Source organism: Crocuta crocuta, unplaced genomic scaffold (assembly GCF_008692635.1).
Source record: "Crocuta crocuta isolate KB4526 unplaced genomic scaffold, BGI_CrCroc_1.0 scaffold72, whole genome shotgun sequence".
NCBI lineage: Eukaryota > Metazoa > Chordata > Mammalia > Carnivora > Hyaenidae > Crocuta > Crocuta crocuta.
In genome coordinates this window covers 5,238,294-5,259,558 of record NW_027529427.1, presented here as the reverse complement: position 1 = coordinate 5,259,558, position 21,265 = coordinate 5,238,294, and the positions used below count along the sequence as shown (strand labels likewise).

At 42.8% G+C, this 21,265-nt stretch overlaps 1 protein-coding gene across 1 annotated transcript in view; it reads right to left on the bottom strand.

Moving 5' to 3' along the window:
- The window catches only part of CRACR2A (calcium release activated channel regulator 2A), a 117,457-nt gene that overhangs the window by 70,290 nt on the left and 25,902 nt on the right, over positions 1 to 21,265 (bottom strand). Inside the window, exon 2 of the mRNA XM_077758990.1 lies at positions 7,965 to 8,215. Within this exon, the coding sequence (XP_077615116.1) occupies positions 7,965 to 8,180 (216 nt within the window). The 5' untranslated portion in view covers positions 8,181 to 8,215. The remainder of the gene's footprint in view (positions 1 to 7,964; positions 8,216 to 21,265) is intronic.

Sequence of the window (21,265 nt, the reverse complement as noted above, 5' to 3'; positions counted from 1 at the left end):
CACGAGCCTTCCTGAAGGAGACCATTCATGTCCCAGGGCCCCAGCACCACATTGTAAGTTTCGGCGGACACACATTTTGGTCCTTTAGCTCTGAGAGGGATGCTGGATAAGCCCCCTTCTTCTAAGTGACCCCCACCTGTCACACCAGGCTGTGCCCCACTCCTGCTCCCTACTGGCTGCCAACTAATTCCCAAAAAAAGGTGTTAACTGCCACTGGCTTAAGGTATCAATTCCCCCAAGAGCATTTGTGTTCTAAGGGAGAGCTAGACAAGATGGTGTGCGAGGAAGTGATATATAAGTACTGAACCTGAGTCTTGGCCTGGCTAGGGCCACCCCGGATGGGAAGGCAGGGACCAGATGTTGGGATGAGGAGCAGTGGCTGAGTTCCTGATGCTTCCCTCCGGCCTTCTGCCTGATGTGCAGTGGCCCCAGGCCAAGGCTAATTTGCATAGTTGAAGCAAGTGTACTCTTATACCCCAATAATCTAAATCTCCCACTGAGGACTCCCCAAGGGAGTTCCTTATAGCCCAGTTGCTCCTCCCTTCCCCCCCCCCATTTCCCAAGGGACAGCTGCACAAAATCGCCAGTATGCAAGTGACTGACAGCTGAAGAAAATGAACACAGGGCTGTAGGAAGGAAGGTATATACCCATCTGAACAATGAAAACGAGCTGGCAGGTGTGGAAGCCCTTAAGACAACTTGCAAGAACACTTGGCTTGATCCTATGGCAATCTTCTAGCTGATAGCCATAAAGTTTAATTTGGCAGGTAGCGCATTAAGACAGACTGTGATGCATTACAAAGTAGAAAGACAGGATGATGTGGAAGCCATTTAGAAGAACTGAATTAAATATGAATGAGTTTTTTAGAAAGGAAGGGGAGTGTGCATGTGTGCAAAGAGTCTAGAAGCGCATCTGCTCAGCATAGAGCAGAATCTCTGGCTTATCAACATCCATAAACCAGCTGTCTCAAAAGCCACAGTAAGAGAATGTGGGGTGAGGAGTGAGTCAATTTTGCAAGCAGGAAGTTTTACTAGCCCAATTTGAAACCAAAGGCATCACATGGGAGGTAGGGTGAAAACCCTTGTGACTCTGGCCCCTCTCCTTGGGGTAATCCTTCCTTCCCACCATCACCATCAGCCTGGATCTGATCAGTGACATAACTCACACAGGGCTGGGGCTACAGATGGGCTGCAAGGGGGCTGCCGACATTGATGGGACCATCAATTTGCCTTTCATTGAAACCACCCCACACATGGGTACCTTTCTGGGAAAAGCTGTTGAAGACACACCACCTTGAGGCTCTATTCCTGAATCTAACACAAATCCCTCCATCACCTAATCCCAGCCTCTCTTGTCTATAACTCAGGCTGGCTTCCTCTTTCTGCTGTCAGTGAACCTGGAGAAAGTGATATTAGATCCTCTAAGGAGTTCTTGCTCCTCCTGTCCTGGCAAATTAGTACTGAGTGCTTCTTCAGCCTTCTCTGCACGCTGCACCACGGCCGATTCTTGATCCTCTCTTTGTTGGCCCTACCGAAAAATTCTTTAGTCTCCATCACCATAATCACCTCTTATGTATCTTTGTTCTCAGGGCCTGCAGAGCCAGGTAAAACCAACTCATTCTGGTCTTGTCTCCTGGGCACCTGGTGCCGTCTACATTTTCAGCCAAGTGAGGTAAGTAGAGCGAAGAGGGACAAGATTATTCATTCCACTGATTGGAGAGCCTGCAAGGATCTAGGTTTGCCAAAATCACAGCAGAAACCAGCACTGGAATTCAAGAGCTGATTTCTCATTTAGGGCTTCAGCTACAGTCAAAGGGTCCTCTGCCGTGTTCTTTCTAGAATTCCGTACTCAGCATTACCATGCCTTGCCTACCCACCTACCACCAAAAGTCTCTCTTGCCAGCAGCATCACATACTAGCCTTGCAGAGATCCTGTTTCACATGTACATCCTGTTTCACGTGTACTTCCATCTGGGAGGGCAGACGGGGGAGGGAGGAGGAGTGGGGAGGAAGTAAGCTCACCCAATTCATGCTGCCGCTGCTGCAGCTCTGTAAAACCCCACCACTCCCAACCCAAGCTCCCTCCGCTGCCTTAAGGTAGCTCTGAATTCCTGCTTTATTCAGGTTCTGCAGCCCTCAGGACAGGACAGGCTGTGCCTTCCCCTGAACACATTTCCTTCTTTTACCAGCTTACAGTTTGTATACTGATAGATGCAGTTAGTTGATGAATGTCTGATCCTTCAGTAGAGTGGGAGATTTGAGGCAGGGATTTTGTTCATTTTTACCCACTATCATGTTCCCAGCTAGTCCCATGTTGACCAATATAGAATATTCAGCATGGGACTGAATGAATGAATAGCTAAGAGTGATGGCAGGAGATTCTCAACTCCTGTCAAGGGAGCATTGATCTGGACCTCTCATGCTCCCAATCCTGACCAGCACTACTGCAGATTCTCAGCAAGGTCTTACAAACTGGACATTTTCTAGGACCAGGAATAGGAAGCAATCCTCTAGCAGTAGTGTTGAGGGCTAGGGCTCCCAAAACCATGGGAAAATGCCATCTTCTGCTACACTCTAGACAGACCCCTCTACCTACCTGGTCACCAGACCAGTAACATGCCTCACACAGCTTAAAATGAATGGGTGCACAGCTTCAAACATGTCTAAGGAAAACTTATTAAAGAGAAAACTAGAAAAGATCCACCTTTATGGTCAGAATTAAAGTCTCCCTCCTTCTGGGGCTTCTACAGCATTCTGTTCTGACCTCTATTCCAGCACCAAAAACTCTCTTCTCTGTGCCATAGCTCAGCCACTCCAAATATCTTTAGGAGGAGAATTCAAGATCTGAGACGTGAGATCTACCTTTATTCTGCTTTATGTTTTTGTGTGCTCATTTTGGGCTGATTGTTTGGTATAGCCTAGGGCTTCTCAACCTCTGCACTACTGAAATCTTGGCATGGTTAATTCTTTGTTGGGGGACCAAGAGGGCACCGTCTTGTGCATTATAGGATATACAGCAGCATCCCTGACAATACCTAGTAGATGCCAATAGCATCCCTGCCTCTAGTTGTTTCAATTTAAAATGTGTCCAGACATCACCAAATGTTCTCTAAGAAGCAAAATTGCCCCACTCATGCAGACTGGACACACACAACAATAGCACCAGCTGGATATGAGTGGAGGGCTCTCTCTTTAGCAGGCATGCCTTTTCTTTATCTCTGAGGAAGGACAGATGACTTGCACTTAAAATCATAGTATGAAGGTTTGGTTGTTATGGAAAATAGTATTGTGGTTCCTCAGAAAAGTCAGAAACAGAATTACCATCTGATCCGGCAATTTACTTCTGAGTATCTACCCAAGAGAATTGAAAGCAAGGACTGGAAGAGTATTTGTACACCCTGTTCACAGCAGCATTAGTCTCATATGGGGGTGCAAAGTAACCCAGGTGTCCACTGATCGATGAATGGATAAACAACATGTAGTGCACAGGTATGGTGAAATATTATCCAACCTTGAAAAGGAAGAAAATTCTGACACCCGGTACAACACAGATGAACCTTGAAGATACCATACCAAGTGAAATAAACCAGTCATAAAAAGATAGCCACTTGTGATCCACTGATTGGAGGAACTTAGAGTAGACAAATTCAGGGAGACAGAAAGCAGAATGGTGGTTTCCAGGAGCTTTGGGGAGAAGGATGCAATGGGAGTTAGTGTTTAAAGGGTACAGAGTTTCCATTCTGGAAGATGCAAATAGATCTAAGGATGGTGGTGGGGATGGTTGCACAACACGAAGGTACTCAAGGCCATTGAGCCATAAACTTACAAATGGTGAAGATGGTAAACTGTATGTTATGTATATTTTGCCACAATTTTTAAAAATCACAGTGTGAAGGACATATAGGGTACAAGCCCCTAACTCCTGCTCCCAACACACACACACACACACACACACACACACACACACACACACACGTACGTATATTTATGGAGGGATTTCCAGGACCCCATCTCAGGGCCAAAAGCTCTACATGCATACCCACATTTAATTCTTCTCCTACCCTGGAAAGTACTATAAATAATTCATAGATGAGGAACTATGGCTTAGAGGGTTTAAGAGGCTCACACAAATTCAAATGCTACTAAGTTGCAGATTCAGGGCTAAAGCTCAGTTCAATATGCTACAAAAATCTTCGAGCGTCTTTTTGTTAACCTAAACCAGGAATCGGCTAACTTTTTCTGAAAAGGACTAGATAATACGTATTTTAGGCTGTACAGGCCTTTTGGTCTTTGTCACAGCTAGTCAACTCTGCCACTAGCCTGAAGGCTGCCACAGACAAGTTGTAAATGAATAAGCACAGCTCTGTTTGAATAAAACTTTACTTACACAAATAGGCAACATTTGGTTTGCCAACTCTTAGATGATTCTTAACAGTTTGGCTAGTCTAGGAACTCTAGAGAGTGTTGGAAGGTAGGTACTTGGCGTTGGTAGGTAATCATTTCACTCTGAAAAATCAAGGAAGCAGGGGTTTTGAGGCTCTAGGTGTCTTCAGAGAGCTCTCCTGCCCATACTGACTTCCTCTCCCTCTCTGGGCTGAAGGGTTCCCTTCATGCCCTTCCAGTGTGGCCCTCTTATGTCCCTCTGTCCCAATGAGGCAGAACCGACTTTCACTCGGGGTCCTCAGCCCCACGACTCTACTTGTTTAGGAGGCTGCACCAGACCCTGCCCTACAAAGCAGTCTTCACCCAATTCTGCTTGGAGCAATCCCTATGGAACCCAGAGAGATTCCTTGTAGAGAAGTGGATGGGGTCTGAGAGGCCATGGGTGGAGCTGTGGTTTCTCAAACCGCTGCCTACAATCTGTTCACACAGGTTGATTCCAACATTGGCCATCCCTGTAGTAGAACATCTGCATGTGGAGCCTCAGAATAGGGAGGCTTGCACTCCTGCCCTCAGTGAGGCCCAGGGACCTCAAAGGAAAATACTTCTCCTGGACCCTGCTCCTTTCCTTCTGTGGTCCCTGCTCTCTCAGAGTGGGCTGGCTCCAAACTGCTGAGGCTCAGACACTACAGCAGTCTCCCCTGCCTCTTGGATGAATGCAAAGTCCGTCTCACCCTCTGCAAATGGTATTTTTGTCCATCAGAACCAAGAAGAAAAAGAGCACCAGGGGAGGAGTTTAACTCTCTCCTTTTTCTAAAGGACAGCAAGCCCTACATGGTCTTGTTCCAACTCTGCTTCTCTACCCGCCTCTTCCAGCCCCTAGGTCTGCCCTCCCACGTGCCCAAGGCCTCTCCTTCCTTGACAATCAGTCTCTGCTTTAAAAAAAAAAAAAAAGTTTATTTATTTATTTTGAGAGAGTGCGAGAGTATATGGGGAAGAGGCAGAAAGAGAGAGAGAATCCCAAGCAGGCTCTGCACTGTCAGGACAGAGCCGGACACAGGGCTTGATCCCATGAACTGTGAGATCATGACCCGAGCAGAAATAGTCAGAGGCTTAACCAACTGAGCCACACAGGTGCCCTTCAGTCCCCGCTATAAAAGGCTTCTTTCGTTGGCTGAATTTACGCATGCATGCACAATCTGAGCTCTTCTTTCAGTTCCCATGAGGCTGAGCTGGGAGCCAAAGGTGAGCAAGTTGGTGGCAGCCAAGTGCAAGGAGCTGACCACCAACTAAAGGGGTCATCTGGCAAAGCAGCTCTGTGAGGGAGTGATGAGAAACAGACATATATCTGTAGGTTCTGCCCCAGAGAGTCAAGGGGCACATGGGTTTTCCACAGAGCATCCAGTGTTGACGATGTGTGAGATGTGTGTTCTCCACATATCTCTTTCCAGCCCATTTTCCCCCAGACGGGACCCAAGAAAGCAGCAGAGAGACAGCACTTAACTGTGCTGTGTTCCTTCTTGATAGCACTTTCTCAGCCTATACAGTTGAAAATTTCAAATGCTTCACTGTCCACAGGTACACTGAAGCTTCGGAAAACAAAGTAGCTGGTAAAAATAAAGGCCATGATGTCCAACCATCTGCTAGGTAGGATGTCTGTCCCCTTTTTCTCTTGCTTTGGTTGGGATCAAGGACTGAGGAAGAATGTAGCCAAGTTGGTATCTCTGCCACTTGATGGTTATGACTTCATTCCAGGTCAAATACAAATGATTTTTTACAACTTATACTTTGCAGCTTAAATTCACCATGCCTTTTTGTCCCTTCACTAAAGCATGGGCTTCAATGAGGGTTAATTGGGACACACACACACACAGAGAAAGTGCTGAGTTACACCACGCCTGTGTCTCCGGAGCTGACCCTCAGCACATGCGAATTCCCTTTTCTTTCCTTCCAGAAGGGACGATCAAAAGTTAAGCACGCCATTAGAACCACCACCAACCACCACCACAGACCTGTGAAGGACAATTATGAAGTTCATAGACACAGCTTCCTCAAAGCACACGGAGTCTAGCTTTCCATGGAGAGTAAGACTTGGGGAATGAGTTTCAGGGTGGTTTCAAGGGTGGTCTGAGCATCTCTCGTGGGCTAAGCTGGTGCTATTCTCCACATCTCTGCCCTCCATTTGTGCATCCACTGCAAGGTGAAAGAGCTCTGGGAAAAGCCTGAAAACACCACCCAGCTCACATGGCTCCTCTCTTTGCAGCTCCCACATGTGAGCCCTGAAGGGACTGGGCCCATCAGGGTCTACATTCCACTGCCCAACTTCACTGAATTCTGAAAAGCAAAATTAAAAGAAAAGAAAACTTAGGGTGCCTCGATGGCTCAGTCAGTTGAGCGTCTGACTCTTGATTTCAGCTCAGATCATAATCTCAGTTCGTGGAATTGAGCCCCGAATTAGGCTCCACACTGTCAGAGAGGATTCTCTTCCTCTCCCTCCTTTTCTGCCCCTCCCCCACTTGTGATCTCTCTCAAAATAAATAAATAAAATAAATACATAAATAAATAAAACTTGACCATTGCAGGACTTCCTTGCAATAGCATGGCCATACATCCCTCCCCAAGATGTTCTTGACAGAGCAAATAATGGAAAGGCTGGGTGAGAAGAACTGCATCCAGCTTGCTCTGGTAGAGTCTGCACCCCATTTACTCACATCAGATGACATCATGGCTGCAACATAACGGACTTCAGTAAGACACTCAGAAGAAGCTTCTGATACTAATCCTAGAAAGGCACTAGACCAGGGGTGGGAAAGCTACACCCCTGGGCTACAAATTGGACCCATCACCTGTTTTTTACAGCTAGTGAACTAAAAGTGGCTTTTACATGTTTACTATTTTTTTTAATTCAAGGGTAATTAACATACCATGTTATATGAATTTTGGGTGTGTGATATGATGTTAAATGGTTGAAAAAAATCAAAACAAGACTCATTGGGGACATGCAAAAATCATATAAAATTCAAATTTCAGTGTCCATAGAAGTTTTATTAGAGCAAAGCCAAGCTCACCTGTTTGCATATTGCCTATGGAAGCTCGTGCAGCAGCACAGAGTTGAGTGGTTGTGATCGTGTACACAGCCCACGGATCCTAAAATCCTTACGGTCTCACCCTTTACAGAGTTTGCTGAGCCTTGCACCAGGCAATGGGGTACATTGGGGTTCTGCACTATCTCTCTCAGGACACAGTTATGAGGACCTCGGCACAGCTCAAAGCTTTATTATGAAGTAGCAAGCTGGTGCCTTCCCACTCTGTTTCAGAAGGTTCTCCACCATGTCTGATTCAAGTCCTGTATGTTGCTATCACCGTTTTCCACAGTTACTGAGTCAGAGAGGGGAAACAATCTCTGAGTCTGATGGCAAGCAAGGGCCAGGAAAGGAATGAACCCAGGACATCTGGCTCCCAGTAGAGTTGAGGCTGACACCTTCCAGGGCAGAGTAGAGGCGCCTTTCCTGCCCCCAGTGGGGCAGGCCCTAACGCAATGGAGAGCCATGCCATTTGGCATTTCAGGTGGGTAGGCCTCTTACCTGCATATCCTTCCTGGCGATGAAGCCCTTGCCCTCCGTGTCACAGGTCTCAAAGAATTCCTGTGCCTTGCTCAGCATGGCCAGCTCTCCTGGCGCAAGCTCCCGGGTCTCCTGATGCTCCAGGTTGTCCAGGAGACGCAGGCGGACCCCCCTCTCCTTCAGACCCTGGCCAGGTTTCCAGGGTCTAGAGACCAGTCTTCTGTTAGGGGTAGCCATCCGGGTTTGTCAATTTCTTCAAGTCTTTGCAGAACCTGAACATGGAAGATGAGAGAGACAAGTGGGTGTGGTGTGGATGGAGTGAGGCTGAGAAAGAACGAGAGGGCAGCAGAGGGCAGCCATAACTGCTCACCAGCATGTCCGGTCTCTCGTAGCAACCACTTCCTCATTAGCAGAAGGGCAAGGGGAAATGTGCTGTGATCGCTTATAGATCAGTCAGCCCATCAAAGACAGAAGAAGAGGGAAAAGAAAACAGACATTTCTAGATTGAAAGGAGGTGGGAAGTGGATGCCTGAAAACAATTTCTCCCTGTTTAAACTAACAGCCGCAAAACAGATCCTGATGGACCAGCTACCGTTTATGGAGAGGCAGGCACCATCCTTGGTCTCTATTTACATTTTCTCATTTCTCACATCCCTCTGAAATAGATATTATCACCTTCATTTTATCAATGCTCAGAGAAGTTGAGTGACTTGACCGAAGCCACACAGCAAGTTAATGCAAAAACTGAGATTTAAATCCAAGCTCATCAAACTTGTATCTGACCTTAATCCTACATTGCTATGACTTTTCAGCATTTCCAAGGGTGGAGAACTCTCCTCTCCACCATCTCCTATGTCCTTCACCATCAACAAGTTCTTGGTAATGCTTAGCTCATACTGCAGATCTCTGTGGGGCCCATGAGCATGCACAGTACAGCTGATAGAGGAAAGTGTACTGTGTCCTCAAGGAGCTTCCTACTCTACTGGATTTGCCAGGCCTAGTTTGGTGACACCCAAGGCTGTCTCCAGCCAACGTAAAAATCACAAATTACATGATATGCCCTGATCAGATTTTTAAAGACAGTTATGGAGTTTTTTTTTCTGAGTGTGTATTGTAATGTGATGCTATGGGAGAAGTTATGCAGAAGCTTGCTTCTAGTCTGGACTCTGCTGCTACTTAAGTAACCTTGAACAACTCAATACCTGTCTGGGCCTCAGTTTACTCATCTGTGTGTTGAGAAGACTGGACCTATTTGTCTTTAAGACCCCTTCTACCTCTGACTGTCTGTAAGTGCATGAAATTTCAACATAATAAATTGTTATTAATAAAAAATGGGTCAATGTGATGAAAGGAAATAGTGATATCCTTGGGGTTTTCTTTCTAAGACTTTTTGGAAATAGGCTAGGTCCAAACTTTTAAATATATGATAGTATTTAAATGTTAAAATACAGATGCACACTGGAATGCATTTTCGGGAAAGGCACAACGTGAATTCCTAAATCATATCTCCTATACCGTGGTCAGAAAAAAGGAGAAAAACCACAGTATCACCAGATGGGTTTGTCTGATTCTCAGAGCCCAGGAGTCTGGCTCGGCTACACCATAACTCCAAAGTAATCTACAATTTGGGTCAACATTTTCCATCTACCTATCTCAGATGTGTCAAGAGCTGTGGGCCCAGAGCTGGAAGACTACCTCTGGCTTCAGGAATGTACCCTATGTAACAGAGCCTGGACAAAATACAGTAGACTTGACCTTCTCATTCCACTTGGACTGGACAATGGGCTCCCTCTGATCCCTTTGACTAGCCCTTCACTCAGGAATTGAGTCTCTCTCTTCATTCTTACATAGTGTGAACTCGTGGTCACCTAATCATAGACAGATTTAACATTTCTATTCTGTCTTCCCAAGATGGAACTAACAACCTTGGTTATAAGTCCCAAGAGAGCAGGGCTGTTTCTATATGGCTTATGCGCATTGCCCAAAATATCTATGCACAACACTGAGCTTAGGAAGGACTTCTGGATAATAATAGTGGTAACATCTGAGCTTCTGTAAGTGTACAACATAAGCAAAACAGTCTGTGTCTTCCTGCTGCCCAGCCGGGACCGTCTCAAGGTCTCTGCCATCCAGTAGCTCCTAACCTTATTCCCTCCTGCTGTTCCCAGAAGACTGGACTAATAATACCTGTTCTTTCTTGAGAGTTTTCTCTTGCCAGCCCCCTAACATACTTCATCCTAATGGAACCTGATCCCTCTGTTAAGTAAATATGATTAGGATTCCCATCATACAGGTGAGGAAACTAAGTTTGGGAAAGGTTAAGCAACTTGGATCAAGGTCTAGCATAGTTAGAGACTCAATGTACCACATTGCCTTCCTATCATGGGTCCAAGCTAAGGGCTTGCCCTTAATGGCCTACTTATCCCCAGTAGATAATAACCTAAGTCACCTCCCAGAGGCATAGTCATCATTTTAATATTTATCATTCATTCATTCATTCATTCATTCTCATTTATCAATTACCCTGTAGCAGGCTCTGAGCTAACACTGAAAAATGCAAACATGAATAAGACATGGTCCCTGCTGTTAACGAATGAGTCTCAAATAGTGGGAATTCAGTCATGGTAACTGGTGGTAAAGGAAGGTATTTGGGGTTGATCCCTCCTCCATATCCCTCAAAATGGACAACATAATAATCAACTACTACTGACTACTTATGTGAGTTAAGTAAGCCCTTGAGCCACTCTGGGCCTGGCAATTAGTAGAGATGATCCCTCAGTTCTAGGCCTCACTGTCTCTGGCTCTCTGCCTTCCCTGACCCATGTCACAGGTGTTGCATGGCATGAGAGAACCAATCCAATAGTTCTAAAGCAGCCAGCTATGAACAACTAGCAGACAGGCACCGTGTCTTATGTGATTTTAACCCTAGTTCCTAACCTAGAATTTGGTATACAGTAGGTGTTCATTGATTGTTGAATTAAGGAAAACTAATTTTTTCCTGAATCCTTTGCAGGAAGGCCTAAAAACATTTGTATTTCAATCAGATAGCTCTCTATGTGGGATTTTTAACTCATAAAGAACAAGATCAGATTTCCATTTCCAGAAAAGATGGAATAACAGGGACTGGATTTACTCTCCCAGCTGAAATAATTTTAAAAATCCAAACAGAATATATTTTTGAAAATTTTTTCTAAGACACCAGACATCAGGCAATGAAGGGCAGTGATCCTTCAGCATGGCCACGTTAGGGTGAGCTGAATGAGGCCACTAAAGTGCAAAATTAAAAGAGGCATTTACTCTCAGGTACTAGCCTTGTACTTGCACAACTCTGAAAGTGAGTGCTTGATTGTTTTTTTAAAAAATTAATGCTTACTTATTTTTGAGAGACAGAGAGACAAAGTACAAACATGGGAAGGGCAGACAGAGAGAAGGAGACACAGAATCTGAAGCAGGTTCCAGGCTCTGAGCTGTCAGCACAGAGCCTGATGTGAGGCTCGAACTCACAAGCCATGACATCAAGACCTGAGGTGAAGTCTGACACTTAACCAACTGAGCCACCCAGGCTTCCCAAAAGTGAGTGTCTTCTGAAGGATGAGGCACCTGAGGTACAATATTTAAAGAGAAATCTATTCTGAAAACTGCATTAGAGAGCAATTACTTTCTTAAATTTTGCACCCCAGGGACCTTACTTACCTCACCCTAGCCCAAAGTGTGCTCCTGACAGATGGAAAACAAATAAAACGAGTCTTATTATTGCCTAAAGAGCTTTTAGGCCATGACACAGGAAGGGGAAATCCAGGCAGGGCTTGGCAGACTCTCCAAGTTGAGGAAACCCAACTCTATGCTGTCTATAAAAAATATAAACATTATGACACAAATAGGTTAAAAGTAAAAGGTTAGCAAAATATATACTATGTTAATACTAGTCAAGAGAAAGCTGCATATTAATATTAAGCAAGGTTGATTCTAGAACAAAGAATATTAGTGAGAATAAAGAAAGTAATTCATAGTGATCAATCATCAATAAGATAATAATAAATCCTAAATACTTCTGCACCTAATAACAAGGCTTTAAAACACATGAAGTGAAAACTGATAGAACTTTAAGGAGAAATAGACAAATCCACAATCATATTCAAAGATTTCAATATCCCTCTATCAACAATTAACAAAACAAGTAGACTGAAATCAGTAAATTTACAGAAGACATGAACACTATCAACCACCTTGACCTAATTGACATTTATAGAATACTCAACCAAAGCTTAATATACTTTCTTTTCAAGTGCATATGGAATATTTACCAAGATGGTCAATATCCTGGTCTATAAAGTGGCTTTCACTAAATTTTAAAGGACTGAAGTCATAGGAAGTATGTACTCTAACCACAACGGAATTACATCAAATCCAATAACAGAAAGACCACTGGAATATCCCTAAATATGTGAAAACTATATAACACACCTCTAAATAACTCATGGGTCAAGGAAAAAAATGAAAAGGGAAATGAAAAAGTATTTTTAACTAAATGATAATAAAAGCACAATATATCAAATTTGGTCAGATATTGCTAAGGTAGTGCTCAGGGAAAAAAATATAACACAAGGCACATATATTAGAAAAGAAGTTCTCAAAACAATGACATCAGCTTCTACCTTAAGAAAGTAGAAAGAAATTTACCCAAGGGATACAGAAATGCTGATGCATAGGAGCACATGTACCCCAATGTTCATAGCAGCACTCTCCACAATAGCTAAAACATGGAAAGAGCCTAAGTGTCCATCAACAGATGAATGGATCAAGAAGATGTGGTTTATCTATACCATGGAATACTACATGGCAATGAGAAACAATGAAATCTGGCCATGTGTAGCAACATGGATGGACCTTGAGGGTGTTATGCTGAGCGAAATAAGTCAGGCAGAGAAGGACAAATATCATATGTTTGCACGTATAGGAGGATTAGGAGGAACTTGACGGAGGAACAAGGGGGAGAAGAAGGGCGGAAATGGTGGGGGAAAGGGAGAGAGGCAAACCATGAGAGACTCTTGAATGCTGACAAAAACTGAGGACTGATGGATGTGGGGGGGAGGGGGGATGGGCATGGAGGAGGACACTTGTGGGGATGAGCACTGAGTGTTATGTGGAAACTAATTTGACAATAAACTATTAAAAAAAAAAAAAAGAAAGTAGAAAGAGGGGCACCTTGGTGTCTCAGTTGGTTAAGCGGTTAAGCGTCCGACTTTGGCTCAGGTCATGATCTCACGGTTCACAGGTTCAAGCCCGTGTTGGGCTCTGTGCTGATGGCTAGCTCAGAGCTTGTTTCAGATACTGTATCTCCCTGCTCTCTCTGACCCTCCCCTGTTAATGCTGTCTCTCTTGCTCTCTTTCTCTTGCAGGAATAAATAAAACATTAAAAAAAATTTTTAAGGTAGAAAGAGAAGAGCAAATGAAACCCAAAATAAGGAGAAAAAATAAGGGTCTGAGCAGAAATCAATAAAAAAGAAAATGGAAAAAAGAGAAAATTTATAAAAATAAAAGCCGGTTCTTTAAGATGAAGAGAGAAGACACAAATTATAATATCATAACATTAAGAGGTGGTACATTACAAATTCTACAGACATTAAAAGGGTAATAGGAGAATGCTATGAACAATTTTATGCCAATAAATTTGAGAATTTAGATGGAAAAGACAAATTCCTTGAAAATCACTAAATAACAAAGCTCATTCAAGAGAAAATAGATAAGTGTGTAACACTATTGAAGAAATTGAACTAATAGTGAAAAACTTTCCTACAAGAAAACTCAAGTTTCGGGTGACTATACTGATGAGCACTACAAATGTTTAAAGAAAAATTAATACCAATTCTATGAAAATTCTCCAAAAAAGTGAAGAATATGAAATACTTCCTAATATATTCTATGAGGCCTGGATTACCTTATGCCCAAACTAGACCAAGACATTATAAGAAAAGAAAAATACAGGCCAATATCCCTCATGAACATAGACGCAAAGATTCTTTTTTCTTTTTCTTTTTTTTTTTTTTGAGAAAAAGTGAGCAGGGAAGGGACAGAGATAAAGGGGGACAGAGGATACAAACCAGGCTCTGCCCTGACAGCAGCAAGCCTGATGTGGGGCTCAAACTCACAAACCAAACTGCAAGATCATGACCTGAGCTAAAGTTGTGCGCTCAACGACTGGGCCACCCAGGTGTCCCAGATGCAAAAGTTCTTCAGGAAATTTTAGCAGATTGAATTCAACACCGTATATAAGAAGAATAAATACATCCTGACCAAATGGAGTTCTAACTCAAGAATGAGAGAATGGCTTAACATTTGAAATCAACAATGTATTCACCGTATTGACAAATTAAAAAGGACAAATTGCTAATGGAGGAGGGCACTTGTTGGGATGAGCACTGGGTGTTATATGGAAGCCAACTCGACAATAAACTATTTAAGGAAAAAAAAAAGAAAACTATCTAAAAAATTAAGTAAAATCTTCCTCAATTTCAAAAAAAAGGCAAATTGTCTTTTTTAAAAGACTACTTTTTAAAAGACCATGATCTCTTTTAAAAGACTATGATCATCCCAGTAGATGCTGAAAAAGTATTTGACAAAACCCAATATCCACTCCTGGTAAGAACTCTCAGAAAACCAAGAATAGGGAGAAGTTTGCCCATCCTGAAAAAGGGCATCCACAAAAGAATCAACAATTAACATCCTATTTAATGGTAAAAAGTCAAATGCTTTTCCTCTATGATCAAGAAACAGACAAAAATGTCTACTCATCTTGATGAGGTCCCAATAGTTCATTTTTGCTTTTATTTCCCTTGCCTTCAGGTGTGTGTTGAGGAAGAAATTGCTGCTTCTGCACTGCTAAGGAAACAATCAACCAAACTAAAAGACAACCAATGGAATGGGAGAAGATATTTGCAAATGACATATTGGATAAAGGTTTAGTATCCAATCCAAGATCTATAAAGAACTTGCCAAACTCAACACCCAAAAAACAAATAATCCAGTGAAGAAATGGGCAGAAGACATGAATAGACACTTTTCCAAAGAAGACATCCACATGGGCAACAGACACATGAAAAGATGCTCAACATCACTCATCAGGGAAATACAAATCAAAACCACATTGAGATACCACCTCACACTGGTCAGAGTGACTAAAATTAACAACTCAGGAAACAACAGATGTTGGCGACGATGTGGAGAAAGGGGAACTCTTTTGCTGTTGCTGGGAATGCAAACTGGTGTAGCCCCTCTGGAAAACAGTGTGGAGGTTCCTCAAAAAATTAAAATTAGAACTACCCTAAAATCCAGCAATAGCACTGCTAGGAATTTACCCAAGGGATACAGGAGTGCTGATGCATAGAGGTACAGGTACCTCAATGTATATAGCAGCATTTTCAACAATAGCCAAGTTATGGAAAGAGCCTAAATGTCCATCAACTGATGAATGGATAAAGAAGATGTGGTTTATATATATATGATAGAATACTACTTGGCACTGAGAAAGAATGGAATCCTGTCATTTGCAACAACGTGGATGGAACTGGAGGGTATTATGCTAGGTGAAATAAGTCAATCAGAGAAAGACAGATATCATTTGTTTTCACTCATATGTGGAACTTGAGAAACTTAACAGAAGACCATGGGGGAAGGAAAGGGGAAAAAATAGTTTCAAACAGAGAGGGAGGCAAACCATAAGACACTCTTAAATACAGAGAACAAACTGAGGGTTGTGGGGGGGAAGAAGGGGGAAATGGGTGATGAGCATTGTGGAAGGCACTTGGGATGACCACTGGGTGTCATATGTGGCGATGAATCATGGGACTCTACCCCAAAACCAAGAGCATATCGTATACCCTATATGCTAACTAACTTGACAATAAATTACATATATAAAAAAAGTCTATTCAATTTAACATTGTGTTGGAAGTTCTACCAGTTCAATGAAGCAAGAAAAGAAATAAAAAAACATCTGGATCAGACATGGAAAAAGTAAAATCATCTTTATTCCCAGGCAACATGATTGTCTAGGTAGAAAATCTGGTGAAATTCACAGAAAGCTACTAGAACAATAAGTGAGTTTGACAAGGTTAAAAGATACAATGTGTCTCTAAAAATCAATTGTATTTCTGTACAGCAGCAACAAAAACTTAAAACTGAAATAAAAATATCACTTACAATAGCATCAAAAATATAAAATACTTAGGGACATAGCTGACAAAAATGTGTAAGACCTGTAGACAGAAAGCTTCAAAATATTGATGAGAGAAATTAAAGAAGACCAAAATAAATGGGCAGATATTCATGTTCATGGTTTGGAAGACTCAGTGCTATTAGGATGTCATTTCTCCCTAAATTCATCTCAATCTCAATCAAACTCCCAGCAGGCTTTTGTGGGTTTTTTTGTAGAAATTGACAAGCCAATCTAAAATTCATATTGAAATTCAAAGGACCTAGAATAGCCAAAAGACAAAGAACATTGGAAGACTAACACTGATTTCAAAACTTATTATAAATCTATAGTAATAAAGGCAGTGTGGTATTGGCATGGAGACCAAAAAAATAAAAAGATAAATGGCACAAAATAAAGAATAGAGAATCCAGAAATAGACCCATATATATAACCGATTTTTTTTACAAGAATGCAAAGGCAATGCAGCAGAGAAAGGATAATCTTTTCAGCAAATGGGACTGGAATAATTGGATAACCATTTGCAAAAAAAAGAATGGCAATGCATACCTTATACCACATACAAAAACTGACTCAAAGTGGATCACAGACCTAATTGTAATGTCTAAAAATAGAACTATAAGAAGAAAATGTCGTGACTGTGGCTTAGGCAAAGATTCCTTAGGTACAATAGTAATAGCATAATAGTTTAAAAACTGATCAGTTGAACTTTATAAAAATTTAAAATTCCTGTTCTTTGAAAGACACTATTTAAGTACAGACTGGGAAAAAAATATTTGCAAAGCCTGTTTCTTTTTCTTTTTCTTTTAATATTTTTCTATTTTTTTCCAGGAGAGAGAGAGAGACAGCGCGAGCAGGGGAGGGTCAGAGAGAGAGGGAGCCACAGACTGAAACAGGCTCCAGGCTCCGAGCTGGCAGCCAGCACAGAGCCCGACGCGGGGCCCGAACCCACGAACCGCGAGACCACGACCCGAGCGAAAGTCGGACGCCCAACCAACGAAGCCACCCAGGCGCCCCTGCAAAGCCTGTTTCTGATAGAGGATTTTGATCCAGAATATATAAAAATCTCTTAGAACTTATTAATAAGAAAACAAACAACGTTTAAATGGGCAAGACATTTGAACAGCCACTTTATCAAATAAGATACATGGATATCACAGAACTACATGAAAATGTCCAACATCATTAGCCATAAAGGAAATGCAATCTAAAGCCATGCTGAAACACCACCAAACACCTACTAGAATGGCTAAAATAAAAAAAAGATTGACATACCAAGTCTTGGCAAAGACGTGGACAACTGGATGGACCTCTCACACACTACTGGTGGGAATGTAAAATGCTACAACCCCTTAGAAAACATTTGGAGGTTTTTTAAAAACTCAAACGAACTGGGGGGCCTGGGGGGCTCAGTAGGTTGAGCGACTGACTTTGGCTCAGGTATTGATCTCATAGTTTGGGGGTTTGAGCCCAGCATCAGACTCTGTGCTGACAGCTCAGCCTGGACCCTCCTTTGGATTTGCGTCTCCCTCTCTCTCTGTACCTCTCCCAAGCATGCTGTCTCTCTCCCTCTCTCTCAAAAATAAACATTTTAAAAAATTTAAAAAGTCAAACAACCTTCTACCATACAATCCTGACATTCCACTCCCAAATATTTACCCAAGGAAATAAAAGCACTCTGTCCACACAAAGACTTGCACATGAACATTCATAGAAGCTTGATTTGTAGTAGCTCAAAAGAGCACAAATATCCCTGAACAAGGTGAATGGGTGAGCAAACTGTCATATTTACACGCGATGGAATGCCACTTTGCTTTAAAAGGAATCAACTATTGATCTAAGCAACAAAACAGATGAATCTTGAAATAATCATGTGAGCAAAAACAATAAAAAGCCAAAGATGCATAGTATTTGATTCTATTTATATAAAATTATAAAAATGAAGACTAATCTATAGTGACAGAAAAGAGATAATTGAGGGTAAAGAAGGCTGAGAAGGAGAGATTACAAATGGGTAAAAGAGAGTTTTTGGGGGTGTGGATATCTCCACGGTCTTAATTGTGATCATTTCATGGATATATATAAATTATATATATGGGTATATATGGATATGGATGTGTGTATGTATATATATATATATGAGTATATATGGTGCATATATTGTTATATACATACACACATATATCCAGACATATCCATACATACACACATACACATGTATGTAGAAATATATATCAGAACTTACCCAATTGTACACTTTAAGTACATGCAGTTTATTATATGGCAATAGCTGAACAGATCTATTAAAAAAAGAGATAGAGAGAATGGGTCCAGGCCAGAACTTTCTCATATCTCCTGACTTGCAAATATGACCCCACCTATGGATGATATTTATCCCCAGGAGGCTGATTCTTCCTTCTGAATTCAACTCTGGCAAGCAGGAAATGGCAGAAAATCAAGTAATTTCCCTGTGAAAATCCTCAGTCTCTTCCCATGGAGCTCAGTGGACTCTGGCAGTAAGAGAACAGAACAGACCATCCCCTACTGTGACGCCAGCCCCCTCTGGTTTGGTCTGTGATCTTTGAACCGCATCTGTGGCTTTGCCAAGGGAAATAGCAGACAAAGCAACAGAAGTGCTTCTACTTTTGTTTCAGAAATAAAACGAAGCCCTGTGACTGGCTGGGCTGTTTCACATTTGGGTGAAAACCATGGTTGCTTTGGGCTCAGGGCTGGACACAGCTTTCTGCCTCAAACATTTTTTAGATTGACAGGACAGCCATAAAAGGGAAAATTGTGGGGTATATTCCGGAGGGAAAGGGAAAGCGCCATCACCATCACAAGGAGGGCCATGGCACCACTTTCCATCAGCCTTTCTTTATCAGGACCTGCAAACCATTCTTCTCCCTCCGGAGTGCTTCCTGAAAAGCCTTTATACGCAGATGGAAATTATCTAGCCCTCAAACGTTTCCAGGAACATTTCCCAGACTTCCACAGTAATTCCAGCAGCTTAGTAACTGCTGTAATCAGAAAGGTCATAGATCAAACCTAAATCCCTCAGCTCTAAGCTGAATACTCCCCTACTCAGGGCTCCATGGGATGGAGAGCAGCCGGTCTCCCCTCCCCAACACACACCACACCCGCTGTGCACTTGAAAGCAACCACTAAATCACCCTGATCCCCCCTTGAATCTCTCCTGCTGGCCTGGAGGTTGGGAAATCAAAAGCACAAAAGGCATCTTCAGGATCTGTTCGCATCTCTTTAATTATCCAGGCTTCACTAGAGGCATTGTCCATATGCAGGAGCCGCTCAAAGTCTCAGACATTCACTGTGAGTGGGCAATGTCAAAAGAAGGCAGAAGTAGGCAGGTCTTGTCCAACTGCAGAGGGCACAGGAGGGGTGCTGAGCACAGGCTTTCAAACACAACTTCAATACGAATGGATGGGATGTCATGAGGGAATGATCCCGGTGGGCCCCCTGGGAAGGAGCAAGTTAAGGAAGAATCAAGGCCTCAGATAGGAAGTGTTTTCTAGGACTCGACAAAGGCAAGTTTCTCAGTTCCTTCTCCATCGTATAAAAGCAGTCTATCTAGGTCTGTTCTGACTCTCAGTGTTGGGTATGCCTTCAAGGCCCAGGTGTAAGTGTACTTCCTTGAAAGGTCTGACTGGCTGCCCAGCCTGGACTGCTTTGGCTGTGGTCCCTCTGAATTCTTACCGACCCTGTCATGCTTTCAGCATTAGAATATACTGCTTGGTCTAGTTGGCTAGAGTTTCAAGTGCACATGATATAACTAACTTTGTCCTTGAAGGCAGAAGCAGTATCCCAGTAAATCTTAGTGAGTATGAAATTGATATTTGAATATTTAAATAAACAAATAACCCTGCCAATTTCAAGTCTGGTACTTAGCCTATGGCAGTAGCCTAAGAAATATGTGTTCGCTTCTTAACTGACCATCCACAGTGAGGGCTGAGAGTGGTAAATATTTGTGATTAATGAAAAAACAGATATTTGATTTTTGCCCCTGGTTCCTGGCACAGAGCTCTTAAAAGCCTTGGACTATCTTAAATGAAAGGGGTGTCTCTTGCTATCCATGATGATCCTCTTTTGACTACACCTGGGTTTATGGGGAAGAGCTGACTCTTGGTGGGCTTCTAGGTAGCTTCAGAATGTTGGCTGGTTGACAGAGGGAGATTACACGGTTGACCTTCAGGAAGGAGAGAGGAACTGATGTTTGAGTTCAATCACCAACGGCCAATGACTGAATCAATCATGCCTTGATAATGAAACCTCCATGAAAAGCCCCAACCTATGGGGTTTGGGAGCTCCCAAACCTTGGTGAATGCACGGAGGAGGTGAGAGGGCATGAAAGCACCATTCCATCTCCCTACACACACCTTCCCTTGCCCTTCACATCTCTTCCACTTGGCTGTTCCTAAGTTGTATCCTTTATAATAAACCAGTAAATATAAGTGAAGCGCTTTCCTGAGTTCTGTGAGTCCTAGCAAATCATTGAATGTGAGGAGGAGTTGTGGGAAGCCCAGAATTTCCAGTGGGTCAGTCAGACATATGGGTGGCAACTGGGGACTTAAGACTGGGATCTGAAGGGGACAGTCTTACGGGAAAGAGCTTTCCACCATGGGTCTATGCTAACTCTGGGAAGTTATCGTTAGAATTTAATTGAATCACAGGACGCACATATGTGTCAGAAATGGTGTTGAATAAAAAAGACACCACAATATCTGGCACCCAGGTCTCCAGGGTGAGCAGGGGGGATTTGTAGCATCTGCCTGTTTCTGTAATATCAGTATTCCTATCACGGCCCATTTCAAGTTCCCAATGATCAGCCCTCACTGAGAAAGAAATCATGAGGCTAATGTTTCTGCCCAGGGTGTCCTGATCTCTGCATCCCGACTGTCTGCACAGGTGGTGGGAGCTGATGCCTCCTTAGCGGTCCCCACCCCCACACCAGACCTAAGGGGCATGGCCTATTTCAAATGCATCTTAGTACTTGGAGAAGATGTGCTGTAACCAAACCTCAGGGCTTCACAGGTGGCCTGCCTCTTATTCATGCCTGTGCTCCTTCCCAGAGCCCTGGGCAGAACCCCCAGTGGGT